The 14,224-nt window shown below is 43.1% G+C and overlaps 2 protein-coding genes across 11 annotated transcripts in view; one reads left to right on the top strand and one right to left on the bottom strand.

The window, feature by feature from the left end:
• Meiob (meiosis specific with OB-fold) overlaps nt 1-6,270 on the top strand; it is a 31,068-nt gene extending 24,798 nt beyond the window's left edge. For all 10 annotated transcript variants that reach the window (XM_050122444.1, XM_050122617.1, XM_050122307.1 and 7 more), the window contains 3 exons: nt 1,015-1,198; nt 3,127-3,213; nt 5,945-6,270. In XM_050122444.1, the coding sequence (XP_049978401.1) occupies nt 1,015-1,198; nt 3,127-3,213; nt 5,945-6,055 (382 nt within the window). In that variant the 3' untranslated portion in view covers nt 6,056-6,270. The remainder of the gene's footprint in view (nt 1-1,014; nt 1,199-3,126; nt 3,214-5,944) is intronic.
• A 6,505-nt stretch (nt 6,271-12,775) lies between these two features.
• On the bottom strand, nt 12,776-14,136 carry Fahd1 (fumarylacetoacetate hydrolase domain containing 1). Its single transcript, XM_050123626.1, has one exon. It carries the CDS (start codon nt 13,918-13,920, stop codon nt 13,255-13,257), a length of 666 nt encoding a protein of 221 aa, XP_049979583.1. The 5' UTR covers nt 13,921-14,136; the 3' UTR covers nt 12,776-13,254.
• Between the last annotated feature and the right edge of the window lie 88 nt (nt 14,137-14,224).

The raw sequence follows: 14,224 nt of genomic DNA, 5'->3' as shown, positions 1-14,224 counted from the left end.
CTGTAACTCCAGTTTCTGGGGATCTGATACCTTAACATCAATCCACATAAAATAAAGCTAAATAAATTATTTTTTTTTAAAAAAAGACAGACACGGGCTGGAGAGATGGCTCAGAGGTTAAGAGCATTGCCTGCTCTTCCAAAGGTCCTGAGTTCAATTCCCAGCAACCACATGGTGGCTCACAACCATCTGTAATGGGGTCTGGTGCCCTCTTCTGGCCTGCAGGCATATATACAGACAGAATATTGTATACATAATAAATAAATGAAAAAAACTCATAAAAAAAAAGACAGACACTAGAAACAGGTTCAGCATTGAAGCATACATTTGCCTGAATGTAGTCCACTGAAAATTCAAATTTAAAATAAAAAAGTTTTAAAGTATAGAGATAGAGCCTGGTGTAATGGTGCCCTTTTAAAATCCTAATGCTTGGGAGGTGAAAGCAGGAAAATCATGAATTCAAAGCTCGTGTTACATGAGACCCTGTCTAAAAAGCAGAAAACAACTCAACCAATACAAACAAAAGGACAGCTGGGTGGTGGTGGTGCAAGCCTTTAATTCTAGCACTGAGGAAGGAGAGGCAAGCAGAATTCTGTGAGTTTGAGGTCAGCCTGGTCTGTTAAGGGAGTTCCAGAACAGGCTCCAAAGCTACACAGAGAAACTCTGTCTCAAGAAACAAAACAAACAACAACAACAAACAAAAGGACAGAGAGAACTTTCTTACCCTCTTCCCAATGCACCCCAGAAGTTACATTTTGCAAGATATTATGCCTTTCTTCAGTCAGGATAGTGAATTCATCTGTCTGATTATCTCATCCAAGTCCCCAGATTTACACTGTGTATGTATGGTCTATATAGTTTTGGTACAGAATGGGTTTGTGGATCTAGTTTCACAGTAAAGATACTAACCTCTGGGATTTTAGAACATTTTACAATGTTATTAGAATGTTAAAGAGATAATACTACTAGAGATCAAATTTGTCACTATCTTTTGAAAACCTTTGTTTCTTTCAGTTCCAGCTGTGGTTATATTGTAAATGAAGCTTCGAACACTTGTACAATTTGTAACAAAGATTCTTCCAGACTTAAGTCAGTTTTTCTCAGTTTTGATCTATTGGTTGATCTTACTGACCACACTGGAACACTCCATTCCTGCAGTCTCACAGGAAGTATTGCTGAGGAAACTTTGGGTTGCACGGTAAATATCAGAAAAGAAGAAATATATACAAATATTTCTAATCCTCTTGTATATTCCTTCTTAAAACTATAGATTATTGCTGGGCAGTGGTGGTGCGCGCCTTTAATCCCAGTACTCAGGAGGCAGAGGCAGGCGGATCTCTGTGAGTTTGAGGCCAGCCTGGTCTACAAGAGATAGTTCTAGGACAGGCTCCAAAGCTACACAGAAACCCTGTCATGAAAAACCAAAACCAAAAAAAAAGGCTAGATTATTTTGTTGAACATCTGGTAGAAACTAATCAATTAATAGAAATCTTGGGGAAAGCCCTCTTGGTTTAAACATACATATTTAGAAATTTTTCTTTTCTTTTTTTTTTTTTAAAGAAAACCATCTTTTTTCATTATACATACCAATCCAAGTTCCCACTCCCTCCCCTCCTTCAACTCCCTCCACTTACTCCCCCCCCCATCCACTCCCCAGAGAGGGCAAGGCACATTGCTTTGGGGAAAGTCCAAGGCCCTCCCTACCATATATATGTAGGCTTAGCAAGGAATCCATCCAAAGAGAATAGGTTCCCCAAAAGCCAGTACATGCAGTAGGGATAAATCCTGGTGTCACTGCCAGTGACCCTTCAGACTGCCCCAGCCATGCAACTGTCAATCACATTCAGAGGGACTAGTTTGGTCCTATGCTTGTTCCTTCCCAGTCTAGCTGGTGTTGGTGAGCTCCCATTAGCTCAGGCATACTGTTTCAGTGGGTGTCCCCATCATGGTCTTGACCCCTTTGCTTGTATTCTCACTCCTCCCACTCTTCAACTGGACATTGGAGCTCAGTCTAGTGCTCTGATGCGGGTCTCTGCTTCTGTTTCCATCAGTTGCTGGATGAAGGTTCTATAGTGATATTTAAGATATTCATCAGTCTATATAGTTCAGACTGGTCTTTTCTCTTTCTTTCTTTCTTTCTTTCTTTCTTTCTTTCTTTCTTTCTTTCTTTCTTTCTTTCCTTTTTTTTTTTAATGGTTTTGAGACAGGATTTCTCTGTGTAACCCTGGCTGTCCTGGAACTCACTCTGTAGACCAGGCTTAGCTTCAAACTCACAGAGATTCACCTGCCTCTGCCATCAGAGTACTGAGATTAAAGGCATGTGCTACCACCAACCAGCTTAAATATGACATTTTATATAGTCAGTTATAAGGGGTAAAACATATTGGAGATATTGGCTGTTGTAGGAGTCTATATTGGCCATATCTCTTCTCCCCAGCTATATATCTAGTTCACATTTTGTCCTGGTTCTGCAGTACAGACAGCAACAGATACATGTAGACAGGCAGACATTTGTTAAAACCAGGTCACAACTGAGCGTGGTGGTGCATATCTGTAATTCCAGCACATATGAGATGAAGCAAGGGGATCATGAGTTCAAGGCCATCCTTGGGTACATAGTGAATCTGTAGGACAACCTGGGCTATATGAAATCCTATCTCAAAAAAACAAACAAACAAAAAAAGAATAAGAAAAAGAGGCTGGCCAGTGGTGGCACAGGCCTTTAATCCCAGCACTCAGGAGGCAGAGGCAGGTGGATCTCTGTGAGTTCGAGGCCTATCTGATCTACAAGAGCTAGTTTCAGGTCAGGCTCCAAAGCTACAGAGAAACCCTATCTCGAAAAATAAAAAATAAAAAAAGGAAAGAAAACAAAGACAGATCACAAAACTTACCATTAAATTTTGACTCAGAATTCTGAGCCAACTTATTGGGAAGAATTTTTCCTGCTGAACCCTTGACTAGCTTTAGTGATTCTGGTGATAGTTTTCATGCTTTATTCCCAAAGGAACTGAGCTGCAATGCTGTGAGTACAACTCCATTTCTAGTGAGCAAATGTGTTTCACAGTGTGGTCAAATGTTATCCATGTCTACTTCAGGAACACTTATTTGATCCTTTTTTTTAACCAGACAAATGAGTTTCTTGCAATGACAAATGAACAGAGAACAAAACTGAAGTGGCAGTTTCTTTTGGAAAGAAGCAAAATTTATTTAAAAGTGAGTATTTTTAAAGTAGTGTTTTTTTATAAATTCAAGCAGTAAAAAAATCTTCATGGGGATTTTTCTTTTCAGAGCTGAGGCTAAAACCAAGGCCCTTTCATATGCTAAACAAGTGCTCTACCACCAAGCAGCACTACCCAGCTCAGGAGTGTGTTGCCCTTAATAATTCTCAATTCCAGATGTGCAAAAGGTTTTGGCTGTCATGGAAACAATGGAAATAGTCATAGAATAAAAGGAGTTAGCAATGACACTAAGTAGGATAGTGAGAAAAATGCCCTTTAATGACAACTTCAAGACAAGGCAGCAAACCCCAGTCCTGCCTGTCTGTGCAGCACTGCTCTTTGAGGAGAGAGAGGCTGTTAAACAGCAGTTCAATGTCTTGCATCTTAGCTGACATAGCTGTGGTGTGAACTCCAGTTTCACCTTTCCGTATCTTAGTCTGTGCAATCCCCAGATGTGCGTTCACTTCACCCAGCCCAGAGTTATGTGAGCCTACAACTGTGAAGGGCCAGTGCTGACTCCCAAGATGCTCTCCAATGTTAGAGGATAAGGATAAGGGGATCTTAGTATCAAAACCAGAGAAGGCAAGGGAGTGTGTGACAAATTGTTGGCTCTTGTCCAGGTCACTGGTGAGAGGACAACAGCTGGTGTTCTGTCCTTCTATGCTTTTAGTATTTTCTGTTATAATCCTTAGGTACTGAGTTCCAGTTTGTATTTGGATATTTATTCTATTAGAATTTAATATTGAGGAGATGTACAAGTATGTTCATGAGCACACATGCATTAGTGCTCAGAGCAATGCTGTCCTCATACTATACAAACTCTACAAATGGCAGAGAATGGAATAGGAGTGTCAGCACTTTGATATAACTCTAATGACCCTTCTGCAGTCTTTGTGGATGCTGTTTCTACTCCACCATGGCCTCAAAAGCAGCTGTACTATTTGTAGATGGTCTTTCTCTAGTAACCTCAAAGTTAATCTGAATAGACTGCAGATATGGAGTCAGCAATGGCCTCACCAGTATTTCTAGAACTTAGTTTTCAGGTTGTAGTTACCATTGGTCTCAGACTTAGGAGAGAAGTTAGTCATATGCTACACCTCCCCACATTCATATGGACTCACAAAATGTTCTGTTCTATCTTCATAAGAACACACATGAGGTGGGTGGTGCATGCCTTTAATCCCAGCACTCAGGAGGCAGAGGCAGGCAGATCTCTGTGGGTTCAAGACCAGCCTGATCTACAAGAGCTAGTTCCAGGACAGGTTCCAAAGCTACAGAGAAACCCTGTCTCGAAATAGTATCTGTACTGGCTACTCTTCAGAGGACCTGAGTTCATTCCTAGCACCCACATGGGGCTCACAACAGACTTTAACTCCAGTTTCAGGGGATCCAGTATCCTCTTCTGGACTCTGAGAGCACCAGCCATGCAAGTGATGTACAGATATGCATGCAAGCAAAATACACATACATGTAAAAAATTGTATTTGTTTTGTTTTGTTTCTTTTGAGATAGGGTTTCCCTCTGGGCTTGGACCTCATTATTGACTGATTTCAAATTCTAGGCTACCCTCTTGCCTCAATCTTCCAATTACTGGGATTACAAGCATGAACTTTTATGAGTTTATGGACTAGTGATGGAACCCCATAGTCAAGACTCTACCAGTAACCCATATACTCGGACTCTAAATGGCATTTAAATTGGACTCATGAGATATCTTGGGCAGATATAACATGGTTATGGTATGCAAGATATATGATAAAGACCAGAGTCTGTAAGCCAGGTGCAGTGCCTTAAGCCTGTATCTACTTGGGAAAGTAAGGTAGGAGTATTGCTTGAGGCCAGGAGTTAGAGACCAGCACATGAAATGACAATCATAAAACCCTATCTCAAACAAGCAAAACTATAAATGTAAGAATTATTGTTTGACAATTTGATCAAGTATGCCAGCTAGGTAATCCTAATACCTGGGAGGTAGAGGCAGAAATACCAGAAGTTCCAGTTCATTCTCAACAGTATAGGGAGTTTGATGTCATTCTGGGTTATGTGAGACTCTGTCTTAAATCCAAAACAAAACTCTGTCTATAAAGATGAAATATTTTTCACCAGGCATTGGTGGCACTCACCTTTATTCCCAGCACTCGGGAGGCAGAGGTAGGTGGATCTCTGTGTCCAAGGTCAGCCTAGTCTACAAGACCTAGTTCCAGGACAGGCTCCAAAACTATAGAGAAACCCTGTCTTGAAAAAACAAAAGAAAAAAGCTTCAAGAGCTACAGGATTGATGTCTGAGTTTTGGTTTTTGGTTTTTTGAGACAGATTTTCTGTAGCTTTGGAACCTGTCCTGGAACTAGCTCTTGTAGATCAGGCTGGCCTTGAACTTACAAAGATCTGCCTGCCTTTGCCCCGGAGTTCTGGGATTAAAGGTATGTGCCACCACTGCCCGGCAATAAAATATTTTCTATAATTTTCTTATTTCAGTTAAAAATTGTTGCCATTTAAAGTGATTCCAAGCTGGACCCAGCAGTGTATGCTTGTAATTCCAGCAATCATGACACCAAAGTAGGAAGACCATGAGTTTGAAGCCAGTCAGAGCTATACTTTTCTGTTTCAGAAAAGCACAAATCCAAACAACAACAAAAGCTTGTACTTCTCCCTTTGTGGCCATTGGTTTTCAACTTTGTGTACAAGGTAGTGTTTGAATCTAACCCGCTGTCTCTTTTTGTCCTCAGTTGATTTCATCACACAGAGCAAGGGCTGGACTGAAAGTTAGCATACTCTCCTGTAAGCTTGCAGATCCCACTGAAGCAAGCAGGAACCTGGCTGGACAAGGACACACTTAAAACCATTTTTTGTTCCAAAATATGTTAAAGTATAGAAAGTTGACTCTTTAAAATGGAATGTTTGAAAATTACATGTAAAAACATTGCCTAATGTAGTGAAACTATTTCTTAGGTTGTCACTGTTTCCTACCTGGAAGACCATTTCTAACAGCTTTGCTGTCCTCTCACACTGGAAAACAGTTGCTCGTGTACAGTAATAAATATGCTTGATCTTCCTCATGGGTGTGAGCGGTTTCTTTGTCTCTGGAAGGTTAGAACCTTTCAGTTATCTTCCTTGTAGTGTGGTGGCACATATTTGACAGGACACAGTAAAAGGCTCTGATGTTGGGCAGAAGGCAAGACTGTGCAGGAGCTGGCCTTGGCTTTGGTGACAACACTGAAACTACCTGGTGCATACAAAGACTTGCTGATGCAGGCTTGGCACCTGTGACTCACTGGGGAGGAGACCGGCTTCAAGAGCTACAGGATTGATGTCTGAGTCCCAAGCACTTTGAAGAGGGAATTTTCCCAAGATATAAAGGTGGCAACTGTTTTTCATCCTACTCTTCTCTGAAGCAGCACAGGGCACAGTGCTCAGCCCAACATAGATCTGGGCTACTTGTTTCAGGAACAGGCCCCTCTGTAAGACCCACCCTAGCTCGACACTGACTGCAAACTTCAAATCTGACCCATTGCCCTGCGCAGAGCTGGACGAAGACAGAAAGTGAGTACACTGGACTCTCTTGTGAAGCTGTTGCTGGAAGGTACATGCGCCGTATTCAATGCAGTCTATGGTTTACTGTATGCAGTCATGGTGGTTTGCCAGATGATCCTGGTATATCCTAATAAATGTGGTGGTGAAGGACTTGATCTACACAGCAGGATGGAACTGGTAAAGTGCTTTCTCCCATTCTCTTTGAGAAGGAAATGTGTGTCATGTAAGCTATGTGTCATCAGGGTGACAAGAAAGGAGGGAAGAAGAGTTGGAGCCGTCTGGCTGGGAGAAGAGAAGTGAGAGCCATAGCAGGATTCACATCTGCTAGTGGCTGAGAGTGGCTATGTGCTTGTTAGCTATAATAAAGTTCCAAAAAAAATACACTTGAAGGAGGAGAGATTAGCTTTGGCTCATGATATCAGACATTATCCCTTCACCCATTGCTTTTGCTTGAGGGTGAATACCATGAGTGGTGGCATGTATCAGAGCAAAACTGCTCTCCTTGTAGAGACTGGGAAGCAGAGGGAGGATAGGTTCCCAAGAACATACCCCCCAGGATCCCTTCCTTCTGCCAGGTCTCACCTCCTAGTTCCCCACCCCTGTATTCTTCAACGGGGTTTTCTTATGGCAGGCTGGCCTTGAATTTACAATCCTTTTGGTCAGGCTCCTAAGTACTAAGATTATAGGGATAGTGTTGAACTTACTGTATACTGAAGGTTCCTTGATGCTCCTGTCTCTGCCTCCCAGGTGCTAGGATTAGAAAGGTGTATACCCATGCCTGGCTGTGTCCTCAGTTTCCCATGCCTCCCAACAGCCAAGCAATGAACTAATCCATTAACGATATCAAAGCTCTCTTGAGCCAGCCATTTCACAGACGTCCAATAGGGACAACCAAACTTTTTTTTTTTTTTTTTGGTTTTTCGAGACAGGGTTTCTCTGTGGTTTTGGAGCCTGTCCTGGAACTAGCTCTTGTAGACCAGGCTGGTCTCGAACTCACAGAGATCCACCTGCCTCTGCCTCCCGAGTGCTGGGATTAAAGGCGTGCGCCACCACCGCCCGGCCACAACCAAACATTTTTGATCCAAACCATAATGGTGTCCCTCACTGGATTCCACTCTGGCATGTCAGAGGCTTCTGGACCATGCAGGTCTGTAAGCACCAGCTTGGTTCCTGTGCTAATGTCTCGAAAAACAAAACAAAACAAAAAACCAGACAAAAGTCTTAGCATATTTGCTTAGTGTTCATAGTGAAAGGAAATGGAAAACCAACCTGATAGTGGAGTTACTATGATTACATTTGTAGAGATCCAGCAAGGAGGTATTTAAAGAGATGCAAATTATCACCTAGTCATGGTACTTGGCCGTGGTTAGAGTTTGTAGGGTTGGGAGAGGCATTCTGAAACTTTCATGCTGTTACACTAATCTAACTAACGTCTACTCACCCCAGATAGGGAACCAATGACAGACCAAAATAGGAATACTACCAAAGTCCAACTTGATAAGACAATGAGCTTTGTGTGGTTACTTATAGGAGTGTAGGTGTGAGAGTACTTACTGGAGCAGAAACGAGTCAGACCGTTGTATCACCAAAGCCCATTTCACCATGGATAAAGTTGCATGAAATCTGGAATCTCAGAGTTCACTGAAGAATTTGCAGATAGTTTGACAAGCAGCTCAATTTGTCTGAGCCTCTTCCAGGCAGTTCAACCTGCCTTCTTCAGGACCTTCTCAAGCAGCACTGCCCCTCCAAAAGCTAAAAGATCCCTTCAAAGTTGGATCTACTGGAACTAGAGGGGTCTCTCTTCCAGGCAAGTTGGCTGATTTCTGCCTCTTCCAGGAAGTTCAGCATGTCTGAAACTCTTCTGGGCAGCTCAGAGTGTCTAAGAACATCGCATAGCAGTCCTGACTGTTTACATAAGCTTGGGAAAAGAGGGTTCTAGACTTCTGGTCAGTTTCAGGGACATCCTGAAACTATTGAGATGTTTATTTCCCGAGACTTTAGACTTTAAGTAGCTTCTCTGAAGGACTGCATGTTTCACTTCACTTCAGAAGATCCTATCTTAAAGGGCTTCTATAAAATGGAAAGCTTTATCTCGGAGGAAATAGCTACATAACAGTTGTCAAGTACAAATTTGTATATTCTCTTTCCTACACATTTTGACAAAATGCACCTAAATCTTTAAGTGTAAACCAAATAATCAGTTTCATAGCCTTTTCCCCCTAAAGAATAAACACTCAATGTTGTGTTTGAAAACAGTTCTTATCCAGGCTGTGGTGGCGCACACCTTTAATCCCAGCACTCGGGAGGCAGAGGCAGGCAGATCTCTGTGAGTTCGAGGCCAGCCTGGTCTACAAGAGCTAGTTCCAGAACAGGCTCCAAAGCTACAGAGAAACCCTGCCTCAAAAACAAAACAAAACAAAAAACAGTTCTCGCCTTGTTGTGTCTGTTTAAACACCAGAAACTAAACCTGTGGAGAATGTTGCCCCACACCTCACCCCATCAACTCCAAGTTTTCAGAGAGTTCCCTGCTTCTGTGAGGAGCTAGGATGCCTGTTGCGGCTCTGAGGGAGACAAAGTGCACCATGTCTGCAGACTACTTTACTGCTCTCTCCAACCAGAGTCATCTTCCCACTGAGCTTCGTTCCCGTCCTCTCCACCTGCTTTGCATTTCCTTGTTCCTTCACTTATCTTCCTGAGAGCACCCCTTCAAAACCCCTGAACAACGATTTCCATCTTATGATCTGCTTCTGGGACATAGGATCTAAGAAGATATACCAATTAAAAATAATTAGATGAGTGATCACTAGCCTGAAAAGGTGTTCAAGTGAGTGGATAATACTTTCCCCTCCGGTACTGGGGATGGAACCCAGAGTTTTACACGTGGTGGTGGTAGGCAAGTACTTTATCACTGATTTTATATATACACCTCTTCTTTTTTGTGACACAGATCTACGTAGTCTGGCCTTGCATTTGATATGTAGCGAAGGATGAACTTGAATGTGGCAGGGAGAGGGTGAGAAGGCGCTGGAGGTCAGGTGAAAGACAAACAGCAGACTCCTTTATTCAGCTATGGTGAGAGCCTTATATGCCCTCTTCCAGCACCCAGGCTGCGTTCCCATCAGTTGACATTGCTTGGTTGCCCCTTATTAGCTAAGCATGATCAGGACCTCTGACAGAGCCACTTGATAGCTCCTCAGGCAGACTCCAGGCTGGTTCTTCTCCTGGCCGTAGGTCCTATATCTTCCTATACTTGAACTCCTCCTGATTCTCCTGCCTCCATCTCCTGAGTGCTAGGCATGTGCTGTCAATATGATGCTCAGATTGAACCCATGACCTCATGAATATGAGGCAAGCATCTCATCACTAAGTAAATTCTCAGCAGTCCTCTTCCCCACTTTCTACTTTTTCTTCTTTACTTTGTATTTGAGACTGGGCCTCACTAAATTGCTCAGAAAGATCTTGAATTTGCTATCCTCCTGTCTTAGACTCATGAGTAGCTGGGCCTGGCCTAATGTTCACTTTTTATAGAAAACCAGTGGATTTTTATTTTATATTTTAATTTTTATTTATTTATCTATTTATTTTTGGTTTATTGAGACGGGGTTTCTCTGTGTAGTTTTAGAGCCTGTCCTGGCATCAACTCTGTAGACCAGGCTGGCCTCGAGCCCACAGAGATCCACCTGTCTCTGCCTCTGGAGTGCTGGGGTTAAAGGCATGCACCACCACCAACCAGTTTAAATTTTTATTGTTTTTTGGGACAGCCTGGTCTACATAGGAAGGTCCAGGCCTTGAACTCCCAGAGATTCACCTACCTCTGCCTCTTTAATGTTGGAATTAAAGGCATGTGATCCAATACATTAAAAAATCACTGTAACAGAAGTCAAGACATATTCTGCATAGACTAACGTATTATTAAATTATTTTATGTGTAATTAGCAAATAATTTTTTTGTATTTTGAAACAGTCTATGTATTCTTGGCTGTCCTGAAACACACAATGTAGACCACACTGTCTCCCCAGTGCTGTGATTAAAGGTATGCACCACTATGTCCGGTGAACAATGTTTTGTGTTGTTTTAAATTTGTATGTGGGTGGGTGTTTGGGCTGCCTGTATGTCCATGCACCATGTGCATCCAGTGCTCACGGAGATCACAGGGTATCAATTCTCTTGGACTGGAGTTACAGACAGTTGTTAAGTAGTCATGTGGATGCTGGGGGTCGAACTTGGATCTTCTGGAAAAGCAGTGTTCTTAACCTCTGAACTATCTCTCCATATCTGAAAGTTACAGTTGTTAAATCTACTGAAGGGTAATTTGACTTCATTGGATAAATCTTACAATTTTTTCATAGATTATATTTATTTAAAATAAGTTGAAAGAGTATTTATCTCCTGGGTGTGAGGTTTACTGTGATTTTAGCAGCTGAGAAATTGTGGGAGTTGGGTTCAGTTTTTGATTCTTACTTCCAAGGACTTTGTGTGCTACAACTGTAATGCTGGTGTCAGATGTTTGTGACAAAGCTCATTCCATTGCTTGGTGGACATTGGCCCCATGGGCACTGTACTTTCTGGGCACACTAGCTTGTACCTTCAGCTTGCTTAATTGCTCTGTCAACTTAGTAGATGTTTCTCAGTTGAACCTTGTACTTGCTAGCTAGATTAAAGTACAGCTTCAAATGGGCGGCATGCCCTTTGGGCTCACTGTTTGACTTTGGGAACCCAGCCACACGAATCAGGAATTATCAATGTGCTGATTTCACCAGCACACCCTAATGTCTAAAACCAAAGAACTGACTGACCTAGAGTCTTTCATAATCGATGAAAATCGAATTGCAGAACGGTGCGGACTGATGTGGAAATCACAATAGCCAGTATAAAAACCAGGTTGGAAACATATGGTAGTGGCATATACCTGTTATTCCAGCAGCACTCAGGCGGCTAGGGAAAGAGGATCATGAGGTACAGGCAAGCCTGAGCTACATAGTGAGTCCCCATACAAAAATTCCACTTAAAATAATATCCATATTCAGATTTGGAAGAATTTATACTAAATGTCTAACTTTGGCGGTCTCTGGGTAGATGAAATCTTAAGGTTTTTTCTTTTGTTCCTTTTCTTATCTAAAATTCCTAACTTGCCAGGCAGTGGTGGTGCATACCTTTAATCCCAGCAGAGGCAGAGGCAGGCGGATCTCTGTGAGTTCGAGGCCAACCTGGTCTACAAGAGCTAGTTCCAGGACAGGCACTAAAAGCTACAGAGAAACCCTGTCTCGAAAAACCAAAAATAAAAAAATAAAATTCCTAATTCATTTGTATTAAACATTGACAGCTAAGTAATTAAACAAACTACTAAAGATAAAATAATGGAAAACTTAGGTCAGGGGGATCATGAATTCAGGGTCATCCTGACTTATAATAAGATTCTGTTAAAAAGTCATATTTATTAAACCAATATCACTATGGGACTTCATAATAAATCATAATTAAGCCTTGGGCTCACAGAACACCCATATGTTTAAATTTTCTTATATATTTACTTATATGGTACTACCTACACTTTGGTTAAAACTTCAGACTCTGAGTTTGTGATAGTTTCCTTACAAATTGGCCCTGCCACAGTTGCTAGCCTCTAGGTCTACATTGTCATCAGGATGATAGGGTCAACAAACCTCACAGCTTTGTTAAAAACACAACGCACAGGAACATGGAATGAACTATAGTTGGCATAATGCCCAGCAGTACTGATAAATTACTGAAAGGGGGCAGCAGACTCTGTACCAGCACAGCAGAAGCCTCCACTGGGCCCCGAAAGCTGTGCTGGACATCCTGAGAGCTCTGTCAGGAAGCGGTGCAGGCAAGAGCAAATGCGCATTTCCAGGCTGTCGATTTCCTAGGGCCTCTTTCTTCGATTGATGTGGAGGGACTGGTTCACTTTGTTAGTAAGTTAAAGCACAGTGCTCAGGAGCCCAAGACCAAAGTCCCAGAGGAAGAAGTACCCCTCCCCCACAGGGAAAGAAAGTACACTTTCAGGTCACACAAGAAAAGTGTTTATTTGGAAAACAATTTCAAGATTACCTCCCAAACTCAGAAGTCACAGTCCAATATATACACTCCAAGTAAACAAGGCAGGACTTCAGCAATTGCTCGCTTAACAAAACTTTTATCTGATTTTGGGAGGAAGAGCTTTCCCTAGTAAGAACCAACTGGAGTGTATAAACACTTTCCTGAAGGGTAACATCATTAATGGAGATACAGACAATTTACAGAAGTCTTACTCAGTTCAGTTTCAGAAAAGAAAATTACAACTTTTCCGAGCTTAGTTTAACACATCTCCTCTTGGGAAGCATTAAATATTCTTTAGTGTGGTTATTCCCATTTTCATTTCTGCCCCAAGTTTTAAAATCACGTTATTTATTTTTAAGGACCCATTTTAGATTTTCATTAAGATTGGCATTTAGTTACTTCATTTGCTTATGTCTCCTTTCTCCTGTGACACTCGTTAAGAACAACTCAGTATTCTGACTTTTTCACCTTGAACTTCATACTAACCACCCCATCTATTCCAGCCTCGATCTCATCATTTTCTTTAACTGGCCCAACTCCCTTTGGAGTCCCGGTCAAGATCAGATCTCCTTCTTCCAAGGTTACAATCTTGGAAACGTAGCTAATGATGTAGGGGATGGAGAAGATCATAGACGAAGTTTTGCCCTCCTGCCTGAGTTCACCGTTGACCTTGAGCCACAGTCTTAGGGCGTGAGGGTCAGGGACCTTCTCCTTGGGCACGAAGGCGCTGACAGGACAGGAGGCCGTAAAACTCTTGGCCAGGGTCCAGGGCAGTCCCTTCTTCTTGCACTCTTCCTGCACATCTCTGGCAGTCATGTCCAGGCACAGAGCGTAGCCGGCCACGTAGTCCATGGCGGCGGCCTCGGGGACGGCTTGAGCACGCCTGCCCAAGAGCACACCCAACTCCACCTCGTGGTGCAGGTTCTGGCAGTAGGCGGGCATTAACACCGGTGAGCCCTCGGGAGCGTACGCGGTAGACGGCTTCAAGAAAAGCACAGGCTCGCTTAGCACCGCGCTGCGCATCTCCTTGACGTGGTCTGCGTAGTTCCTCCCCACGCACACGATATTCTTGCCCCATTCCCAGAAGCGAGACAGAGGCTTGGAGGAAGCCATGGTAAAACCTTGTGTCACGTGAATCCCGGGACTACGGGGGCCTCGAGGGGACAGCTGCCTTAGGACGCCGTTCAGGCCGAAGCGGCCCGCCCTTCCTTGCGCAGCAGCTGGACGCTGGGGTCAGCGGCCCGGAAGAGACGAGGAGGCGTGCGCTCAGCCTCCCTCCGCAGCCCACACCTTCGTCCAGACCCGGTCTCCGGGTCAAGGCTCCCAGGGCACGGTAGGGAACATTTTGGGCAGGAGCTGCTGATTGGCTGGGGGCGGCACCCGCGAGACAGACACTGGTTGGCCGTGCGCTCTATGG

Source organism: Alexandromys fortis, unplaced genomic scaffold (genome assembly GCF_014885135.2).
Source record: "Alexandromys fortis isolate MF-2015 unplaced genomic scaffold, M_Fortis_MF-2015_v1.1 scaffold_29, whole genome shotgun sequence".
Taxonomy (NCBI): domain Eukaryota; kingdom Metazoa; phylum Chordata; class Mammalia; order Rodentia; family Cricetidae; genus Alexandromys; species Alexandromys fortis.
The sequence above is the reverse complement of the archived record's forward strand: the minus strand, read 5'-3'. Positions and strand labels throughout refer to the sequence as shown.